The 21666-nt window shown below is 44.5% G+C and overlaps 2 protein-coding genes across 2 annotated transcripts in view; one reads left to right on the top strand and one right to left on the bottom strand.

The window, feature by feature from the left end:
• The window catches only part of LOC144941914 (ras and Rab interactor 2-like), a 29777-nt gene extending 23975 nt beyond the window's left edge, over positions 1–5802 (top strand). Inside the window, exons 9-13 of the mRNA XM_078868416.1 lie at positions 785–1102; positions 1989–2303; positions 3249–3371; positions 4302–4465; positions 5305–5802. Of these exons, the coding sequence (XP_078724542.1) occupies positions 785–1102; positions 1989–2303; positions 3249–3371; positions 4302–4465; positions 5305–5802 (1418 nt within the window). The remainder of the gene's footprint in view (positions 1–784; positions 1103–1988; positions 2304–3248; positions 3372–4301; positions 4466–5304) is intronic.
• A 1045-nt stretch (positions 5803–6847) lies between these two features.
• On the bottom strand, positions 6848–21286 carry CRNKL1 (crooked neck pre-mRNA splicing factor 1). The gene is made up of 14 exons (XM_078868283.1): positions 21048–21286; positions 20269–20421; positions 19547–19638; positions 19220–19378; positions 18580–18746; positions 17518–17696; positions 16895–17065; positions 15974–16165; positions 15269–15328; positions 15094–15174; positions 14343–14582; positions 11669–11770; positions 8834–9082; positions 6848–7822 (listed from the first exon to the last, which is right to left on the bottom strand). Exons 1-14 carry the CDS (start codon positions 21093–21095, stop codon positions 7298–7300), a joined length of 2418 nt encoding a protein of 805 aa, XP_078724409.1. The 5' UTR covers positions 21096–21286; the 3' UTR covers positions 6848–7297.
• Positions 21287–21666: the final 380 nt, after the last annotated feature.

The following is a 21666-nucleotide window of genomic DNA, read 5'->3' as shown; positions in this document are numbered from 1 at the left end:
TATGCATTGGTGCTTGATGTCAAGTCCACTGACGTCAAGTGATGTTGAGATTAATTATGTAATTCCCTTGTGTGTTGTAAAATCAACGATTCGTGGCTTGACATCGATTGTGACTTGTGAGCTATAAAAGTTCGCTTGATGGTCCTGTGGGAAACCACCTAACTTGCAGCTGGAGGGAAATACGTTCAAATCCTGGCCTAGGGCTGTCAACTAAGCACGTCATATTTACAGGGTTGATAAATTAGTACCATCTTGTCGAAATTCAATGGTCATTGTTGTATGGTAGACTGGTCCTGGCCACAGGAATGTGCAATTTCCACTACCGACTCGGTAGCAGCAGTGGAGATTATCACCACCCAACAACGCCTGTGTGTCTGGGACACTGAGATTTGTCGACCACGTGCATAAGCCGAGTGTCAGCCAAAGGAAGGACCGTGCCCAAGAGTGTTGCTCATCGCAGAGATGGTTTCGACGAAATTGGCTCATGGATTCTTGCATGGTGGGACCACGAGGAATGGTGATGGCTCGATTCAGCAGTGAATTGACCACGGCTAATGACGATGACGATAAGCGCAGCTCCAGCACGTGGAGCGAAACGTCGGACACCGTGCCGAGCAATACGCGGTGCAGCCCGAAAACACAGGAGAGCCTCACGGCAGCGAAACCGTGAAGAGGCAACGCAACGAAGTTGCGCCTCAATGTGAACGATGTGTTTGCCTGCGTTGGACAGCGACGACGACGACGATGCTGATGACGACGTCTCAACTGTGCTGTCATTTCACAGGAATGCGGCTCAGGGGGTTGTTGCCAGGCTTTCGCAATGCCCTCGGCATCATCAGCAACACCCTGCAGATGCCCGAGCGGCGCGTGACACGCCGCATCAAGGAGCTGGCGTCCTCCCGCAATGCCTACTTCGGGTGCCTGGTCCAGGACTACGTGACCCTGGTGAAGAACGGCTTCGCGGACCCCACGCAGGCCTGCGGCGACGGCAGGGAGCTGCTGAGATCCGTGCGGCAGACCATGACGCAGTTCAAGATGTACCTGATCCAGTGCAACGAGATAGAGCCGCCACTCGAGGCCATGATCTCCGAGCACCGGATAGGTAACGACCACTTCCTTCCCCATACGAGAATAGCGCAAATGTCGTCAAACGTGCTCGCGATCTGATTTGATGATCGCATTCGTTTTGTTCTCACGCGTAGAACCTCGCAATACCGATCACGTGGGACGTCCTACGTGTGAATCCTTTGAAATAGTTGTTAGTGAAATACTATAATAAACTATGTTCAGGTGGCGCATTTTACACGAACAGTTCATTTGCACGTGCACAATAACATGAATGATTTCATAAATCTAGACGGAAATGTGTGAACTAAAATTTTAGAATCCTTGATAATTGTTTTTTTACCCTTTTATCTGGCAACAAAACTGACACCTTTTTTTACAAGGAGTCATGTTTGCATTGACCACAATACCTGCAGTCGGAATGCAAACAAAAAGACAACTCTGATTATGTATGCACTGTCCATGAAATTGATTGGTCCACACCCGAGACAGCTTTCTTTAGAGCCTAGTCTCACATGGTGTTGGACCAGATGACGCCAAAAGGCGCACGAATCCTTGTGAACAGGAAGCTTTACGCAAGATCCCCATAAGGCTCGGGTCTTAGATGGTAGTTGTGTCCAATCCGCCTGTGACAAAGTGCACTGATAGAAAATCACGGTAAACACCTCACAGCACAATAAAGTAAACTTACAGCCAATGGAAAAGTGTACATTTCCACTCAGTCTCTTAGACGTGAACAAATATCGACTCCATTGCTGCTGCTAATAGTGGAATAGTAAAGTTTATTTTGATTTGCTTAAGCTGGTGGCAGCTCAAGAAACCGGGATAGTCTCATTCCCAAGAGTGAATGAAGACGACAAATACACGTGAACGATTCTTACATATCGAGGGGGTCATGCGTCTGCTTCCCGTGTCTTCACCAGACGACGTAGTGGAGAAGGCTCTGTACAAGTGCATCCTGAAGCCGCTGAAGGCCACGCTGGAGAAGACTCTGATGGCTACGCACAGCAAGGAGGGTCTTGTGAAACGCCTCCAGAGCAACTGCTTCTGGGGACGCTCGCAGCTGCCCACGGAGCTGGGTGTCTCTCCGAGCGTGAACATTCCCGACCCGGCGACACAGGAGAGGATCAGGGCGAAGCTGAGCGATTTGGCAGCCTCCTACTCGCCCAAGGTCAAGGTGGACTCCCTGCTCAAGGTCTGCAAGATGGTCTACGATGCGATGGGGTCTTCCGGTGAAGGTACGATGAGATGGAAGCCTCCGGATACCGATGGAGTGCCAGGCTCCCGAGAGTTTTAGAATGCAGTCGTTCGTTCGCTCGTTTCTCAATCCGCTTGTCCTGGCGATGGCCGCGGCGGTAGCAGCATGTTGAGTAGAGGCACGGCCCAGACTTCCCTTTCCCTGGCGAGAGACTCTAGCTCTTCCTGGGGAATTCTCAGGCGTTCCCAGGCCAGCCGAGCGACATGGTCCCGCTAGCAGCGTGGTCCTGGGCCGGCCCCGGGGTCTTCGCCCTGTGGGACGTGCTGCCCGATAGACTTCCAGGGGGAGTCTACCGGGGGGCATTCCTTACCAGGTGCCCGAACCACCTCAACAGGCAGTCCACGTTTCTCAAAATGAATATGGGGGCACGTGTCTAGTTGTGCCGCGTGTTGATGTTTGACGACCCAGAAACACGTGGGAGAGCCGGAAAGGTGAAGATGGAAGCAGCAGTAACATAGAGGGCATAATCAGAACATTCATATAGCGCAGTTCATGGATTATATGTACATTGCAAAAAAACTACCGATGTACACGTGTAAGTTATTTTCAATATAAATATCTTAAAATGCCAACACTGCCTTAGTCAGGAAGAAAAACAAAGCATACTTTTTACGTCGCTGTAAAAGTTTGTAAATAGTGAAAACTTAGTATTTATTTGTTTGTCTCAAGCATAGCAGTTTACTATCACGTTTCAACATGTTTTTATCGGCACTTCGCAAAATACCTACAGTTGAGAAATTCGAGAAAGACATGACCCTAATAACATTTTAAGAAGCAACTTTATAAAGTAAAATGTTTGCTAAACAACTGTACATATTTTGGCCACGTGTCTGATTCAGTGGAAGCCGCAACATATTTTGAAAATGACATTTGAGAAAAATGGAGTTTGAAAGTTGACATTGCTGCTCGCGATGTCTTCTTGCAGGGGGTGCCGACGACTTCTTCCCAGTGCTCACGTACAGCCTGCTGAACTGCGATTGCCCCCAGCTGGCCATACAAGTGGACTACATTATGGAGTTGCTCAATCCGGACCTCATGAGCGGAGAAAGTGCGTACCTACACCACTGGAGCCGCAGTTGCGCACCACGAAAACCACACTGTTTAGCCAGTAATGGATGTAGATAGCCGATGGATGCAGACGATTGTGTGTTTTTTTAATCGGTTAATTTATCGACAAAAACGCTGCTTGGCAAATGCACCCAATCTTCGTTGGATCTCGAAAGTTAAGTAGGTTTGATCCTATAGAAATAATAATATAAATAAAAGAATAATATTATTAATATTATTTAATGTCTATTATTATAAAGTATTAATATTATTAATAATATTATTTTATTTCTATTATTTCAATTGTTTATTATTTATTTTTACCTACGTGACTTTACCGAAAAAACCTTAGAGTATGAATCCTTGCAGTCACGAAAGCTTCAAATCTAGGTTTGATCCTGTGCAGTGCTCGGATGGGCGATCCACCACAATGCATGCACAGGCGTTGTTCGGCTGCTACGTTGCCAGCAGGGAGCAGTGCGGTAAAATCCGCCGCACCGTACTGCGCTCCCAACTTCCACGTTACCCGGCTTCAACTCGCGTTGACCAATGCGGTGATGTATGGTCAAATAATACTCTCGACTAGTAATGGCATGGGGAGGCCCTCCTCCAGCAGTTGTTCAATCTAAATGGCTCTTACATATAACCGACTCTATAAATGCTATTACAAAGCTTGGACATTTTGTCCAAAACAGCTCCGTTAAATTACTGAAAATAAAATATCATCACTCCATCTTCTATACGGTTTGCCCCCTCCACGCCTATTCCCTGCACTCCTGACCTCTTGTTACCGAGTCAGATGCACGTTGCCCGTGGCCAAATGTGCGGATCTCACGGCTACATCCAAATGCCCGTGCACTTCTTTGTCCACCGTGCGATCTCCCAGTCAGTCGGGTGCCCTCTTAATCGTTCGCCCAACTCCCTGCTGCAGGCGGATACTACCTGACGAGCGTGTACGCAGCCCTGCTGATGGTCGGCAGCCTGCAAGAAGAGCAGGCGACGCCAGAGCTCGCAGCCAACACACAGCAGTCGCTGCGAGAGTGGCGCAGAAGCCGGATGACCAGCGCAGCACCACAGCACAGCAGGCGCAGCCAGGTGGGCACTGCCACTTGGGGTCCCTCCGACTGACGGGAGTTGGTAGACACGACAGGTTTCGCGATGTGCTCCCGTGAGCACCAGTACGCCGAGAATGAAATCTCTGCATTGGCTTCCGATGAAATTTTGGGTGCAATTTAACGTGTTGCTGATAATATAAAAGGGCCTTGCACGGCCTTGCACTATTTAACGTTCAACAACCGATACACGTGCACGCACCGTCACGACCTCTGCAATCCGCTGATTTACATCTGCTCAATGTGCCGAGAACTAGACTCTGCACCTCGGCTGATTGAGCCTTTGATCATTAAATGTTGATCAACATTGAGCATAAGACACCGTGTCGTTGTGGTTTCAATTGTGTGCTAAATTGAGATCCAAATTGGATAACACCCATTGAATGGGTATAACGTCTTAACATACATGACATTAAATTTACGCAGAAAATTATGCGTTTCCAGTTGTGAAATCGCACACTGCATACATCTGTTAAATCAGTCGGTATAAAATAACTTCCATTTTTAAATACCGTGTTAGCCGTTGACAGTGTGAGACATAGGACACAGTAGGGGGCACAAGCGGCGCATCTGCCAGTCATCTCAGTCAACCCATAGTACCTGGGTCTGTCCCGTAACCCTCCGTCAGTGACCCTTCGACACTTGACGTGGCCTCAAAGTGCACCTGGCCTGGCACAGGTGCTGTGATGACGTGACGGCCACTCAGTGGCGAATGGCGGCTGTTGTTGTTGCCCTGAGAAATGTCAGTTTACGCTCCAGTTAAAGATATTTTTCAAAGTGACGACTCATTTGTTCATTGACGACTTTGGCTTGTTTTTGTAGAACTTTCCGTTAATGGTGTCCTTTCGGAAATGCGGCAGCATGACAAAACCCTTCTCCACCCGGGAGACGGTCACGGCAAAAGAGGTGTGCCAGAATTGCGCAACCCACTTCGAGGTCACTGCCGACGAAGCGGAGTCATTTGGCCTCTACGCGGTCACAATCTCCAGCTCGGGCCACAGTGAGTGGCACTTCCTCAAAGACAGCGATTGTCCGCACAGCGTGTGGGCCAAGCTCACCGGCAACAATTCCACCTCCAATCAATTGGTTTGCTACTTTGTCTACAAACCGCTGGACAACATCGACAGGCAATGCCGAGATTCCGAAAACCTCTTCATGCAAGAACCCGACACCAGCGCTGGCTTCACGCCTCCAAACAGAGACAGTGCCGATGGAAACACCTTAAGCCAAGATGTCCCTGCAATTAATCTCATGACATTATCCGCGAATGAGAGCACTTTTCAACGCGCCAACACACAGGATCACCGCACCAAGCTTTAACTCGCATTGCACAACCGAAAGTGCAATGCGCACTTAAGAAATGCAATAAAAATGTACTTGCTGCATCATTGATTTTAAGCTTTCGTGACTGCAGGAATCCATACTTTGTTTTTTTCTGTAGTCACGTGGGTAGAAAATAAAATAGATCACGTTTCGGGCACAACACAAGCGTGCTGCATCATGGCAAAAAATCGAAAGCAGATATTTTTTGCCGTTTTTTCTGGTCAAGTAATATTAAAGTTGCAAACGTCCGCAATAAATAATTTGCATCCTCTAGTTGTCCTTTCATTGAATGTTTAAAAGTATGTAGCTTGGAGTTACAGTACAAGTATAAAGCTGTTAGAAAGACAGCTTAAATAAAGTAGCTGCATTTGTGCAGATGTTAATACGTTTTATTTATGTTATGTCATGCCAGTATTCAATGTACATATTTATTACAGATGTTATAAGTTTGCGTCGAGTATTAATGTGTTTGTATCGAACAACATTTGAAGTTCTATTTTAGCTGTTAAAAAGTAGAAAAAATGTATTTTAAGCAGTTGTACATATTAGCATTTTTGCCCCTCCAGCTATGAATAATCCTGAAAATAATATAAGTACATACTTTCATTATTTATTGTTACGAGTGTATAATCGTGCTAATATCAAGTTGTATTAAGACAGTAGGAACTCACAAAACAATCAGACATCTAAACTTTTCAGGTTTTATTTGTAATAAAATCTATTGCAAATTCAGCAGTTCGCTTACATAAATGATGCCATTTATACTCATGTAATCTTCTTTCGTATGGCTGCTGATGTAGATGCAGAGCAATAACCAGATAACAACCGCGTCAGGGGCAGTAGCAGAGTGTATCGCTGATGTCTCCTTCGTATTTGTGTATCGGGCATTGCGTTTTATGTTGTATGGTCTGTTCTGGATGACCACAGTTGCACACTGGAGAGTTTTTTTATATTGCATTTGTGTATCAGGTATCTGCATCTGCCATGGTTTGTACGGATGCGGTTTAGGAATGTCATAATTACATAAGAGCCAGACATTGGACAGTGTCACATTTTTTTTATTAACCAAAATAAAACGATGTAACCCATCAGCAGTAAGACCTAATTACAAATGTTTGGATTTATTGGTGTTTGTCGGTGCGAAGTACACAATACATCACACAATTCTAATAATTATTTTCAAAGGGCTGATCTAACTCCAAGCTTTGCCATTTGGCCAGGAAATCAAAACTTCACCACCTTTGCCATTAATAGTATCAAAAATTCTACATTACCAAAAAATTAGTCTGCTATATCTTTTCAGTTATATGTAGGTGTTAATGACAAATATGGTACGTTTTTAAAAATACATTTCCTTGTACATCCCCCCACTGCTAATGGCCTTTTTTTTACTACAAATTGAAGATATCCATCCATATAGTGGCTGCCTAGAACCCACTTAAGACTGTGGGTAAAACAGATGAATGGCAGCAAAGAGGAGGAGGCAGCCTTATCACGAGTCCTCCGTCTCATCCCGGTCTTTGTCTGGGTCTCTGCCACCAATGTTCTCCTGCTCCTTCTTTATTGCTTTTGTGGAGACCAATTCATCATCACCGCCACCACCACCACCCACTTCCATCTCGACTGGCGTTTTCTTGCTCGTCTCTCCTGAGGACTCGCCTTCCCCTTCGTTGACGCTACCAGAGTCTCCTTCACCAGTGGCAACGCCTTCTCCCCTTTCTTCACGACCATCACCACCATCATCGTCGTCACTTTTATCCCGAGCTGTCACGGTACCTTTCTCATTTCCTGGCTGTCGTTGGACACTTGTCTGCGCATCGCTCTCTCGTTGCTCATCCTCTTCCATTGGTTCATCTACCCACTGTGGTGCCCCCTGGGCAGTAGATGCTATGCCATGAGCCTCCATGTACTGCTGTTGCTTCCACATCTTGGCCATGGACAACAGCTTAAGATTGGGCTGGTTGGCCGAGTCTTCAGGGAAGATGTAGTCGTAATACTCCTCCCAGCCAGCATCCGACTGCAAAGAGACAAGACAACATTATGCCTGGGCATAAACTTTCACTTTGCATCCAGTAACTTAGAGCTCATTAAAGCAATGTCTTCATATGAAGCATGCATTTGCATGGCTTCCGTAACACGCCAATTATCCTCAGTCATTTCTAAACAATAATGTTGTTACGTCCCAAATCACACAATTAAGTAACACAGCGCATTACGTGTGCCGTTACCACACTGTCCAGCATGGACAACCCTATTTACACTGTCGTCAAGTTTGTGGCAACCCTTTCATCAATTTGGTAGGGAAGTCCTTTTTAGCAACACAACTTTATACTAATACTAGCTGTACTACCCGGCTTCGCCCGGGACTTGGATTCACTACGCCCGGCCGCCTTTGTCCCCCCAGTGGCGATGTTCACACACCAAACCAGTTAATTGTTTGAGGCTGAGTCGACCTAGGGGAGGCCCAGGACCGGTTAAAATAATCGTCACCGGTGGTGGCCATGAGCGGGAATCTAACTCGGCTCGCCGGGTTCGTAGCGCAGTGCGCTAACCGCTACACTACAATGCGTCACACTTCCACATGCGCGGGTCACGTGACAGATTTGACGTCACAGCTCACTTGCCGTGCAAAAAATATCTGCATTATTGAGCTCCCCCCACCAAAGAAAACAACCAAAAGTGTATTTTTATAATTTTTGCATGGTGTACAGTCTGGAAAGTACCCATATGGCAAATTTCCAGTTTGTTGCATGTCGGGAAGTACGCTAAACATTTTGAACAGACACACATATTCACAACTTTGCCGTTGAAATATATGGAGATTTATTTCACATATAGAAATAGCTGATGTATTTTTATTAACGCTTTCAACTGTAGTTGAAAAGCAATAACTTGAAACTTTTAAGCCCAAAAAAAAAAGTTTTCGTATTGAATGCAAATTCATGAAACTAAAGTTCAAAGTCAGCGACAATGGAGCAGTCCAAGGGAAAGCCAGCGGCTGGAGCCTCGGGAAGCCAAGAGTACATACCCCGTCATCCGTCTGAACCTTTCTGCGTTTCTTGACACGGCTGGGCATCAGCTTCTGCACCCGCTCGCGGCTGTCTTCATTGCCGAACGGATCTTCGAAGTCGCGCCATGCCTCCAGCAGCATCACTCGCTCTTCCTTCTCCTCGCAGCTGCGCAGCGAGCGGTTGCCTTCCTCGTACACACGCCGGCAACGCGAGACGCGTTCTTTGCCCTCCACCGACAGCTCAAACTTGGCGAAGCTTATCCATACCTGGAAAGATGGACAAGCCAAGGTAATCAATATAAAACATCGTAAATGTAATTCAAAAAGCCCGTGTCTCCACGCTCAAACGAGCACTGGAGCAGCATCCATCTCTGTGAGGTGGCACTGAGCCAGTGGTGGAAATTCCAGCGATAAACAAGAAACCAGTCCCTACACAGAGTAACCAACGTTGAATTTGCACAGTGGTACGTTTGCATCATGGACTTCTTTCGCATCGTACGTGGCCAACTGTGCTAATCAGAGGTGCGGGGGAAGGCTGACGGTGATCATGAAATGGAGCCTATCAGCTCATTGGGCCCTTGGTGCTGATATAAATGAATCTAAAAAAAAAACAAAATAAACATCTCCAGGAATGTGCTCAATTATGTCAGATCTTGGAAGCGAGCAGAGTTGAGGCTGGATAAGTGGATGCACGACAAGCGTGCAGGCTGCTATGGGGCCATGTTTCAGCAGAGGGCAGTGCTGCAAAATCCATTGTGCTCCCAATGTAATTCCCCACCTTGATCAGCACACGCCCCCGACCTGCATGTGGAAGTGAAATAGCCCCCACTTCTCTAACTGTGTGGGAAGGCACTCATCAGTGGACTTACAAAAAGGACTGTACATGTATGTACGTGTACTTGTTTTATCAACCCCGAAGGAATGATGGGGCTGAGCTGACTTAAGACGAGAATTTTTACTTGCAACCAGATTTTTTTTAACACCCAGCCACATTGTCAGAATAAATATGTTATCAAATGATGGTCCTTCATAAAACAATACCTCTGACAATATGAGCATTTTTTATAAACGTTTTCATGCTGTATGTCGTGTTTTTGTTTACATCAATAACCATTTGATGCAAGATTATGCAATACGAACTCCATACGATGGAAAAAAAAAACACGTGTAGGTTAAAGAGAAAATGCAGCCAACTACAGAACATTGAGTTTTCGACTGCAAATAAACATACAATGCCAGATTAATAGTCGAGAGATTAAACTAGTTAAGACTGGAAAGTTAAGCCCAACATTAGCATCATTAACTGCCAAGTGGGTAAGTTAGCTATCTTGTTGTTAATATCTGCGAACGCCTTCAAGAAAATCTCAACAATACAAACATTTGCATTGTCTAACCCTACATCAGAGCACTATGCATGGACTAGTGCAGTGTTCTTCACTCATTTTCAGAGGCGTGCCTCTTTTACCGATACGACATCAGTGTGGAGTGCCGCCACTCCGCCTGCCAGGGGATTATTCACATTTGTGTATTGTCGGGGGACGCACGTCAGAGGCCGCACTAAAGGCTACCAGGGGCCACCAGTAGCCTGGGGCCCTGCGCAAAATCCGGCACACAGCCAAAGGTTGACGTCAAGATAAACGAGGCATGTCTTGTGATTTCTGAAGCAATGTGCCCTACATCAATCACTTGCCTGCCTACGCCGAGGGACTCGACACAGCCCCGCCTATTGCCTGCAGCGGCACAGCTGAAGATTGCAGTTGATGAGCTAAGTAACCTTATTTAGAAGATCACCACAAGGAAATTGGAGTCACCTTGGAACCAGGCATGATTCCTGTTCACAACTGTGCCGTGTCAATTTCCCGTGACTCTTCAACGGAACAATCCACCTCCAGCAACCGAGTTTCTTCAGCACGCATTGAAATACATGCAACAACAGCCTGCCTCTTGGAGGGAAAAGCCTAGCTGCATTGGACTTTTTAAAATCATACAATCTACGTCTTGTCACAGGCTGAAATCAAATCATGAGCTACAAGGTGACCAAGTGTGTGACAATAGAGCAAGCAGGTTGCTTTACTATTTATCTTTATGGATGTTTGGTGTTATCCCCCTTCAAGTGCATGGGGTTTCCTGTGGGTATTTGGGTTTATTCCAAAAATTTATATTCAGTAAGAAATTGGCCCAAATTCCCAATATGGATTCTCACGAGCAGAGTTATATTGAGGCGCTATTGAGCTTTCATAAACTAATAGCTCACATCAATATCAGTAAATATTCACTGGGTATTCTTTGGAACTCAAGAATAACAATGTTTGCCATTATTAATCTGCAAGCAGTTGAACGGCTCACAGGGCTAAATATAGAATTTTGAAAAGTTCGGTTGCGAAAGAGAGACAATTTTAAAAAATAGAGACTGGAAAAACCGTGGTTGAATGTATGAATAAACAACCCCCCCCCCAGTAATTCTGCACTTGAAGGCATGTTAAAATGTCTTCAAAGATTGTAGAAATATCTGCTAAGGGTGACTACCACAGGCAGGTTACTGGACATGGAGATTGGTAATATTGTGAAAAGAGTTACATTATTCGAGCTGATATGAACTTGTTATTATAAAATCTAAACTATATTAATCAAATTGGGTAACAAAGAATGCATGGAAGTAATTGCTATTTTAAAGCAGACCTGGGGGTCAATAATAATTAAGATTTCAGCAATCATTGTTCACGGACATTAACATCACGACTGGAATTCATTACACAATTACACGATTACAACTCGTCGAATCCAGGTCTGGCTCGAGGACATTTGACGATTCAAGCAAAGGGACTGGCGAGAGGTGCGGGGGACAAGGCTCGCCTTGACGTGCTGCGTGCGCTGCAAGAGGCGGCGGTACAGATTCCGTGTCCTGGAACACTCCTCTTGTTCGATCTCAAAGTCGATGTAGGACTTCCACAGCACCTGGGAACGGGAGAGAAAAAAAAAAACACGCGTGCGCACACGCGCTCACAGCTTCTGTCGTTCAAAGCTGGCGACCCGTGGCTCTGGCGTGGTGCTTATGTAAGAATCACGGGAATATCCAGGGGCTATTCGTCAGAAAATTGAAGGTGCATTAATTAAATGTGACTCGCCAACTCTCCCCCCTAGAAAGTTGCCAATTCATGCATATGAAAGATAAAGTCACATTTTTAAAGTGAACTATTCATGGAAATGCAGGATAAGAGTTTAAATTTAGCATTGCATGGCAAAAGGGTATATTAATATATTGTAACATTACATTTATAGCACACTCGCGGAAGTACCCGGCGTTGCCCGGGGGAAAAATATATTTAAAAACTTCTCTAAAAAATACAAGCTAATGTTAAAGCCCCGCATGCCTTTTGTCCATTCGTCAATCAACAAAATGATAAGAGGCTTGCAGAAGTCCAAATAGCTAGAGAAAGTGGGGGGTAAATAGTTGATCTAAAAGGTTTCAAAAAAATTGTCGACTACAACCCCCCCATCCTCCAAAAATGTTTTTACCTCCACATAGGCATATATACCTACACACCCTACATACAATAGAGTGGTATTTTGTGGCTCTACAGTAGTATCTACTGACTCTGTAGTTTTATCTGACTGTACAGTAGCATATACTGAGCTCAGTAGATGCTACTGACTGTATAGTAGTAACTACTAGCTCTATAGTAGTTTCTGCTGACTTTATAGTAGTATCTGTTGACTATAGCAGTATCTGCTGATTATAGCTGTATCTGCTGACTCTGCACCAGTATATACTGACTATAGTGGTATCTACTGACTTCAGTATTATATACAGACTCTATAGTAGTATCTAGTGACTGTAGTAGTAACTACTAACTCTATAGCATCTGCTTACTCTATTGCAGTATCTGCTTACTCTATAGCAGTATCCACTGACTCTACAGTAGCATCTACCGACTCTGCAGTAGTCTCTCCCGACTCTACAGTAGTATCTACCTACTCTATAGTCGTATATACCGACTCTATAATAGTATCTATCTACTCTATAGCAGTTAACTACTAACTTAACAGTGCCGTGGTGAGGCCTAGTCCCGTGCGGAGCCCTCGGCCTCGCCAAGATTTCCCAGCTGGCCGAGGTGGCACCTTGGCAGGCTGGGGCTAGGCTGCTACCCCCCTCCCACGATCCCCCCGTCCGCTCTACAGTAGAATCTACGGATTATAGTAGTAGCATCTACCGACTCTATAGTAGTAACTGCACACATTAGGGTGGGGGGGGGGACATCACACTGAAGAATTTACCTCAGGGTTGTGTATTTTCTTTGAAACGCGAATAATCATTTTTCCCCGTTCCCCACCGATCGCGTGTGTGCGTTGCTAGGGCAACCACGGGTCAGCGTTCTACCACATGTGCAGATGCGTGCTCAGCTTAGTAATATAATTAATAGTAATCAATTGTTAATTTAACTACTTTAAAGTTGACAGATGTGAAATACGAATAGTGCTGGCTCACCCCGGGGCTTATCATGTGGTATATGGGTACTTTGTTAAAACGTACAACCCACAGTTTGCGAGTTAAAAGCGTTACAAACTGCGTCCACACACATGCAGACAGACAGACAAAAAATTACGTTTATAGGTAAGATAATGTCTTTGTGAAAAACACTGTTATGCTTGACTACACACAATAGGCACAAAAAAGCACAAACCTAGTTTCTGAAGTTGTAAGTAATGGGAGCAGTGTAATGGAGATTTCAGCCACGATTATGCAAAATTATAACCGTAGTAAAAAAAAGATGTGTTTGATGTTAAAGACTTGCCGTGAGCAGCTGGGTTGTCATGATGAATTGACCAATTTTGTGTGGACTGATCAAGCCAATGACCTCTGGGCATTGCACATGTGGGCGCAGTCACGGAACTTTAAAGTTCAGCTTAACTTCAAGCGTGGTTTTCCGGGTAGGGTTGCGCATTGAACATCTTTTTTCTTTCAAGCTTTGACACGCGCTGCTGCAGCCACCTGCAGGAGGCGAGTTCAACTGCGGGCATTTCAACTCTGCAGTGCATGGCCAAGGTTTGAGAAAAAAAATGCTCACCAACTATGGCCGCCCATGGAAAACTGCAGTCAAATTACATGGAACTGCGGGGGGGAACTCAAGTGTTGCAGTCATTACAACATTTTGGAACACAAAGTATCATGTAAATTATTTGAAAAATATTAATTTGAATTTATGAAGCGAATACGTGAATGAGCGATAAATAAAACCAATAGCTATTGGTTTTATTTATCGCTCAATCACATATTAACTGATTTATTTATCCCCATGCCAGACGGTCTAGACATATGACCCAGCAGTCCCACATTTGCAGCTTTTTGCACAGATTCATGCTTTGCGCTCGGAGGCCACCCTGGCTGATACCGCAGGTAAAGTGATGCAAAATTTTTCGGCCAGGGCCCGTCACATTACGCCTCACGGGGACAGGAGATGCGCTGCATTGAGGTGCAGTATGAATATTGAGTGACGACGACAATGATGATGATCTGCACAACGCTCACCTCGGGCATGTCGAGGCGTGGCTGCCCGACTGCCAGCTCATAGATTGCTCGTGAGCGCTCCACGTCTCCCAGGATGGTCTCCAGCTCCGCGAACTTCATCCACGTCGTGCAGTTCTCCGGTGCAAACTCCAAGAACTTCTCGTAGAGCTTTCGGCAACGGTCAAACTCCCGCAGTTGCAGTTCCAGCTCAATGTAGCCCTTAAACAGCTTGTTCTTGGGGCACTTGCCAATCGACATGCCCTGCCGGAGGAACGACAACAGGGGGACAACCGCAAGACTCGAGATTTGTGGATTAAATTGTGTTGGTTTATAAATTAACGATGGCAAAGACATTTTTGAGTTTCGCACAAAAAGTAAATAAACAGTTTTAAAACTCAGTAATCCTTTGATTTTATAAATGGAATCATTATTTTCAATATTGATGGGTTTTTTTCGATAAAATGTTTTTTTAAACACTAATTTTAAACGTATATATGTGATTGTAAATGCAATTTTTTTTTATGTTTCCGGCCATCCTGGATTGTTGGATAGCAGGACAATAATGCATGGTGGCGGCTTGAGGAGGGGGCTTTATCCAGCTAAGTAGATTCATCATGGCTGAAGATGATTATAATGTATGTGGCTATGAGCAAATAATGGATTTTTGGTGTGCCCTTAAAAGCTCTCTCAAATTTAGCTGAACAGCAAGCGTGGATATTAATTGCGAGGTATGAGTGTAGTTCCACATGAATGGTATACAACAGATACTTACGAGGACTTTGCGAGCAGCTGTGAGGTTCTTTTGCCGAATCTCGAACTGTGCAAACAGCAGCCAGATCTTGCTGAAGGTGAACTAGAGAATGAAGAATATTTGACGTGAGTGGGTTTGCAATGATAAACACACGCAAGTATAATTATGATAGTTATGCCAAACTCAATTTATTTACCTTTTTGTGTGGAATAAGCTCTAGACAGCCTTGGTAAACTTGTCTTGTTCTATCTGGATCCTTAAGACAAAAAGACAATGCACATGCGGACAACTGTCAGCCCATTCAAATCACTCACCCAATGGGCATAAAAGATTAATCATCATGAACTATGACCCTCAACTGGTTTCATATTGTGCTGCGATCGAAACGTCGTGGGTTTTTTGGTTTTATAATTAGAAATTTATTATTATTATTTTTTTTTTTTTCTATTTACATTACTTTACCAAAAGAACCAAGAATACGACCTGTTCTTTTATAAATGTATGCCCCCACTATCACTACACTGCACATCTTAAATGCAAGTTCTCATTATATAAATTGGTTACATGCATTCATTATTTTGCTTCACAAGGGAGTTTAATCTGTTGCTTAAAACAAGTTTAAAGTCCCCTACCAGCTGAGCTACATTTTTTTATGTATACCATCTTGTTCATGCCTACAATTTGCTTCAAATTCTCCATGGCGATGTTGGAGCTTTGCTGGCATCGCACATTAGCCATAAAAAAATTTGTAACGCTCAAATAGCTCACGTTTAATATTTGGGAGTAAAACATACAAAAACATCCACTCACATTAAACATCCAAAACAATCCACTGCGCACATGAGAGGCGTGTAAAGTGCTGCCATTCGTGAGTGCGTTTCCATGAGGGCAGCTGGCTTGCCTTCATCTCCAGCTCCTCGAACAGCGCGAAGTTGATCCACAGGTAAATGTAGCGGCGCCAGTGGCGCTTCTCTGGCAGCAGAGGGACGTTGGCGATGGCTCGCTCGTACACCTCGCGCACGGACTCCGCCTCGCAGTCGCTCTCCACCAGGCGCAGGTAGTCAAACCAGGCGTCGTAGTTGTGCGGGTTTGCCTGATGATGCCAGAAGCGACGACAACATTCTACGTGACTTTACCGAAAGAACCAAGAAGATGAATCCCTGCAGTCACGAAAGCTTTAAATCGAAATTAAAATCGAAATTTAACATTCATTGCATTCACATGGATATTTGGTGATATTTTATGGAGGTGGTTCAAGTTGTTTTGATATTAATACATTTTTGTGCGTGTTCTTTGTTATGTTATATGTGGATTCTTCACGTGGAAAGGCAAAACAATGATGACGATCCACTAACAATTAAGGGCTTGCTAGATTTATGTGAAATGTTGGAAAGCTTGTGGCCAAACACTAGAGAGCAATGTGAAGGGATATCAGAACCTAACATAACCTAGAAGGGAAATTAGTTGAATACAATCTTATCGATAACTAGACAATTAGAGCTCAATATAATGCATATAGTAAACTTTATTCCAAAGAGACATTGGCAATTTGGTCCACTTAAACCAAATTACCTTAAGCAATGAGGTTGTGTTAGATTCAAACTTAACTGTAAAAATATACACACCATTGATACCCTTAATATCAACAGCCATATGAAAACACATTGCCTTTCATTTAACCAGACGTGCAGTTTGTAAAATGTATAAAAGTCAATATAAATCTTATGTTGCATGCAACTCTGGAACTGTTTAGCACAATCAAAGCAGACAAGGAGGCTCTCAAAACCAATCAAATGCACTGACGCGCATGACCTGACCTTACCTTGACCTCCTCTTCGTACTGGAAGCGGCGCTTGCTGACGATGACGTCCTCAATACCGCGGCGGTCGCCGTACTTCTTCTCAAACATGGTGTAGTTCTTGAAGAGCTCCTGAGATGACTGCTTCGGTATACGATCCAAGGCATACTTGTATATCACGCGCACGCGATCAAACTGCAAGAGAAAAATAAATGTAGTATTGTCAAAATTATGTAAAAAAATTCCGCGCGAAAATAACAGAAGATATAACAAAACCACGTACTATATGTGGTAGCCATCATCTCCAGTAATTCCTTATGGCAGTAACCAAAATATTAGCAGGCAAGAGTAGGCAGATTCAAGTGATAACACTGCCGTGTACTGAACGTGGTTAAAGGATCATTGGCATATACAGAAAAAAACATTTCTAAGCTTAACCAAATTTGTTTAGGGATAGATATCAATTAAATATTATCAGATTGCATTTGCTGGCCAAATACTTGCACTCATGTGCATAAGACTGAACAGAACTGCAACACTATATAAAGCAACAAGTTTTACCAGAATAAAATAAATGCAGCATCCACAGAATGTGAAACGGCGGGTAAAAAGAAGATTGTTCGACTCGTATTTCTTTGCGGCGCTACCTCTTTCTGGGCTTCTTCGAAGCGGGCGAAGGCAACAAAAAGCGGCTCCTTCATGTGCTCCTCGCCGTAGAACTCGACGGCCCGCTCGTACACGCGGCGTGCGTGTGCCGTGTAGCCGTGCCGGTCCTCGAAACGGGCATACTTGATCCAGTTCTTTATCTCGGGATGCACCATGACAAGTGCATCGAGAGAGCGAGCTGTCAAGGAAAGGGAGTGGCTGCGGGTGTACAGCACCAACTTTATTTTTGTATTTGCAATCACGCCTATACTGGGCTAAAAGTCTACGTCATCACATTCGATCTAGACGACAGAGGTCATGTCTAAAGTAAAAATGTAAAACTCCTCATCTGCTGAGAAAATGGATCGGTAACTTAGACATTGACCAAATTTTTTTTTTAAAAAGCTGAAATGTGCACAAAGAAGCAATGAGTGGAACATGCTTGGAATTACGATGGGACGTAAAGAGGATGACAAGGATTAGAGAATATATGGAAGTTAAAGACATCATAAACTCAATAAAAATTGGCTTGTGCTGGACACGTTGCTTAGAAGGGATGGCGACCTGTCGTCTAAAATTACAATGAAGTGGCAGTCAAAGGAAAAATCTATTTTAACGATCTGTTAAAATATATTATGTTGTCAAGACACATGTATTAATGAATGCAATCATAATTATAAAATGTATCTACAAAAAACTTATGAATGCAGCTCTCATGCTGCAATTGTTACATATAGCTGTTAAGTAAAATGGTGCTCACACAAAACACTAAAGTAGTTTAGTGAACAAGTCCATGCAACAAAATTGTCATTTACTTAACCAGGAAAGCCTGAATGAGTTTCAAGAATCGTTTTTAGGAGGGTCTTGCATGAGGGTGTGGAGTACTCACCTCCGATTATCACGGTTGTCTATGTATAGTGCGAAAGAGGTTCAACATAGATACATACATACTCAACGTTGTTTTTCCTATACAAGTCACTTAAGTTGAATGCCCAAGTTATCTAGACTATGATTTGAAAATGCATCCATCGCTTTTCTGGAAGTTACGCTGGCGCCAAGGATATATTTCTCGTAGACAGCACGGGCTGCGTCCACCTCCTTGTAGCGGAGCTCAAAGTTGATGTAAGAATGCCAGGCCTGTTCCTCCGGCTCCCACTCCATCCAGCGTTCAAACACTTGCCGGCAGCCTGCCACGTTACTCAGCATCTCCTCCATGTATGTGTACTTGTACCTAACAGGAGCAAGACAACGCATGCACATTGATTTATAATGGTTATAATAAATGTAATTTTATTAAGCGCATATCATATATTATTTGAATCTGTTGCAGCCTCAGAGTGGATATAGGTCCTTGAAATATAGACTACATGGAGAATACAAAATTACCACCATAAATGTTAGCAAAAGGTCCAAGAGATGCAGTCATTTAATTGATATTACAAAGAAATAAGAAGTTACAGAACAAACACTTATCTTCAGCATATAGTTTGATTATTAAAATTTTGTTCTTAACGGAGTGGATACAAATCTGACATGGGTACCCAGGTTCAATGGTGTTCTCAAGGAACATTATCATAAAGTATTTGCAGGACATGAGATGTAACGAGGACATATACTGGTGATTCCTGGTGCTTGGAGGCAGATTGCTGGATCTTGTGGAAAAAAAACCTATGTAACCAGTGATAAACCACAGTAGCCACCTACCAGAATGCGTTGATTCGTGGCAGGATGGTGACCGCACGATCCCAGATGTTGCGCGCATGGTTCACTTGCCGGTTCTTCATCTCCATCTCGGCATACTTCAGCCAGAGTGTCACGTTGCGGTGATCCACATCCAGGGCACGCTCGTATAAAGAGCGTGCTCTTTAACACAAACACACAACCCCACAAACCCATGTTCATACGGATGGATACTTTCAAAAGCTTATTTAACAGGTTTTGAAGCATTGCGAAAATGCATTAAAATCACAGTCTGAATTGTTATGTGGAGTGTATCATTTTGGTAGATTGTGGTATTTTATGCACTTTTACCTTTGGATTTCTTTCAAGCTCTCCTCCCATTGTGCGTACTTTATCCAATTTGTGACCACTGTCCGATTCTTCCTGATATTATCCTCAAATGTCTGCACACACATTCATACAAACAGCTTATATAATTGCCAAAAATCATATCAAAATATATTTACAAAAAGGTACGGTCATTAACACACAAGTTAGAAATGTTTCACAACTTGCATTTTAAAATGATGATGCTCTTTAATGGGTTATTTTGAGACAAACTGTATATTATGGAAGGCTAACGTGAAATGTGGGATGCTACAAAAATATATACCTACATTAAACGGTGTATTTTAAGAATGGATGTGTCAATAGGAAAAAAAACTACTTCTAAACAGTTTACAATTTTTGACAGTACACACATGCATAAACTGGAGACAATTGGATACGCGTGATACTGTCGGCGTAAACCAGTGTTCTCATTGCAAGGCTCGTGGGCCACGGGAGGCCCCTGGTCGCCTTTAGTGCGGCCCCTGATTGCGGCCCCCGACAATACACAATGTGAAAAACCCCCAATCGTGATGTCAAACCCCAATGGTTTCAAGTGTGTGGCGGCCCTCAGACTGACGTCTTATCGGCGAAAGCTGGCCTCCCCCTAAAAATGAGCGAAGACGACTGCCACCAATGATTACGCGTTGACAAGCGCTTATTCCGCAGGATCCTGCAAACCCTGAGGCCTCAAAGCAGTGCCAAACCTTGCGCTTGCGCAGCTTGTAATCTGCAAGCTCCTCTTCGTCGGATATCTTCTGGCGCGGCGGTGGCGGCAGGAGCTCAAGCTCTCGCTCCTTGGCCTCGCGAAGCAGCTGCTCCGCTGTGATCTGCAGGTCGGCCGGTGCTTTGTTCTTCACCTGCAAACGTCACATGCGTCAACAGCTGGTCAGCGGCAGGTACTGTGGATGTGTGTATAGGGGCCCAGGTGGTGCATTGGTCAGTCATCTCAGTCAGTCGACCCATGGACACCTGGGTCTGCCCCGTGACCGTCCTGCCAGTGGGCGTTTGACACTTCACGTGGCCTCAACGTGCACATAGCCTGGCACAAGCGCCGTGGTGATTGTCAATCCACTGCTGGATGAGTGCCTCCCCATGCCGTGCCCTACAACATCTTAAGAGTTGCCTCATACAGCCCACACACTCGCCCAATAACAGACCAGCCGTACAACAACATAACTTGGTTATGTTTCACACTCACCCTTTAGACTATTATTCACATTCGACTATCGTCGTTATTATTGTACAAATACTATCATCACCCATGATCACTCAAGGCCTTCTCAAGCCGTTACCACCCATAACACGGTCCTGCGATGCAACGTATCTAGCATCTGCGCACGACCTCATCTCGTCATATACTATACTACATTTTAACGTTGTTATTATTGTTATTATAATGATGAACGAGTTATACGTCTCAACACGATGAGCTCCTTCAAGCCGAAGGCTCCGTCTAGCCGAGGAGGCCCCGTATGACGCTCACCTTCGCAACCTTCGGGATTCGCTGCTTCCCTGCGGCCGTCGAAGCCATGTTTGCGTTGTCGTTTGACTACCGCACGCGGAAATTTGATGCGCGCGCCTCCTGAACGTCCGAGTTGCCGTGTGTTTGAGATAATTTAAAGAAAAAAATCCTCCGATCTCAAAAAGCGCGGACAGGCCCCAAATAACGCGAAAGCACCAGGCCTCACCACCACGTGACCACGCCCCCCTCCTCCCTTCCCGGCGTGCACAGCGCCGGCGGGTTGGGTTGGCAGTGGACCGCGACCTACGTCTCTCTTCGAGTGAATGAGACCTCGGGGAAGAGACTTCAAGTGAGACATAAGTCATTGTTTTCAGAGTGGACCGCGACCTCTGTTTCTCTGCGAGTGAAAGAGACATGGTGAAGATACTTCAAGAGAGACATAAGCCGCTGTTTTCAGAGTGGACCGCGACCTCTGTTTCTTTGCGAGTGAATGAGACCTGTGGAAGAGACTTCAAGTGAGACATAAGTCATTGTTATCAGAGTGGACCGCGACCTCTGTTTCTTTGCGAGTGAATGAGACCTGGGGTAGATACTTCAAGAGCGACATAAGTCGCTGTTTCCAGAGTGTATCAGCACCTTC

Source organism: Lampetra fluviatilis, chromosome 25 (genome assembly GCF_964198595.1).
Source record: "Lampetra fluviatilis chromosome 25, kcLamFluv1.1, whole genome shotgun sequence".
Lineage (NCBI taxonomy): Eukaryota > Metazoa > Chordata > Hyperoartia > Petromyzontiformes > Petromyzontidae > Lampetra > Lampetra fluviatilis.
This window is presented reverse-complemented; position numbering and strand designations above follow the sequence as displayed.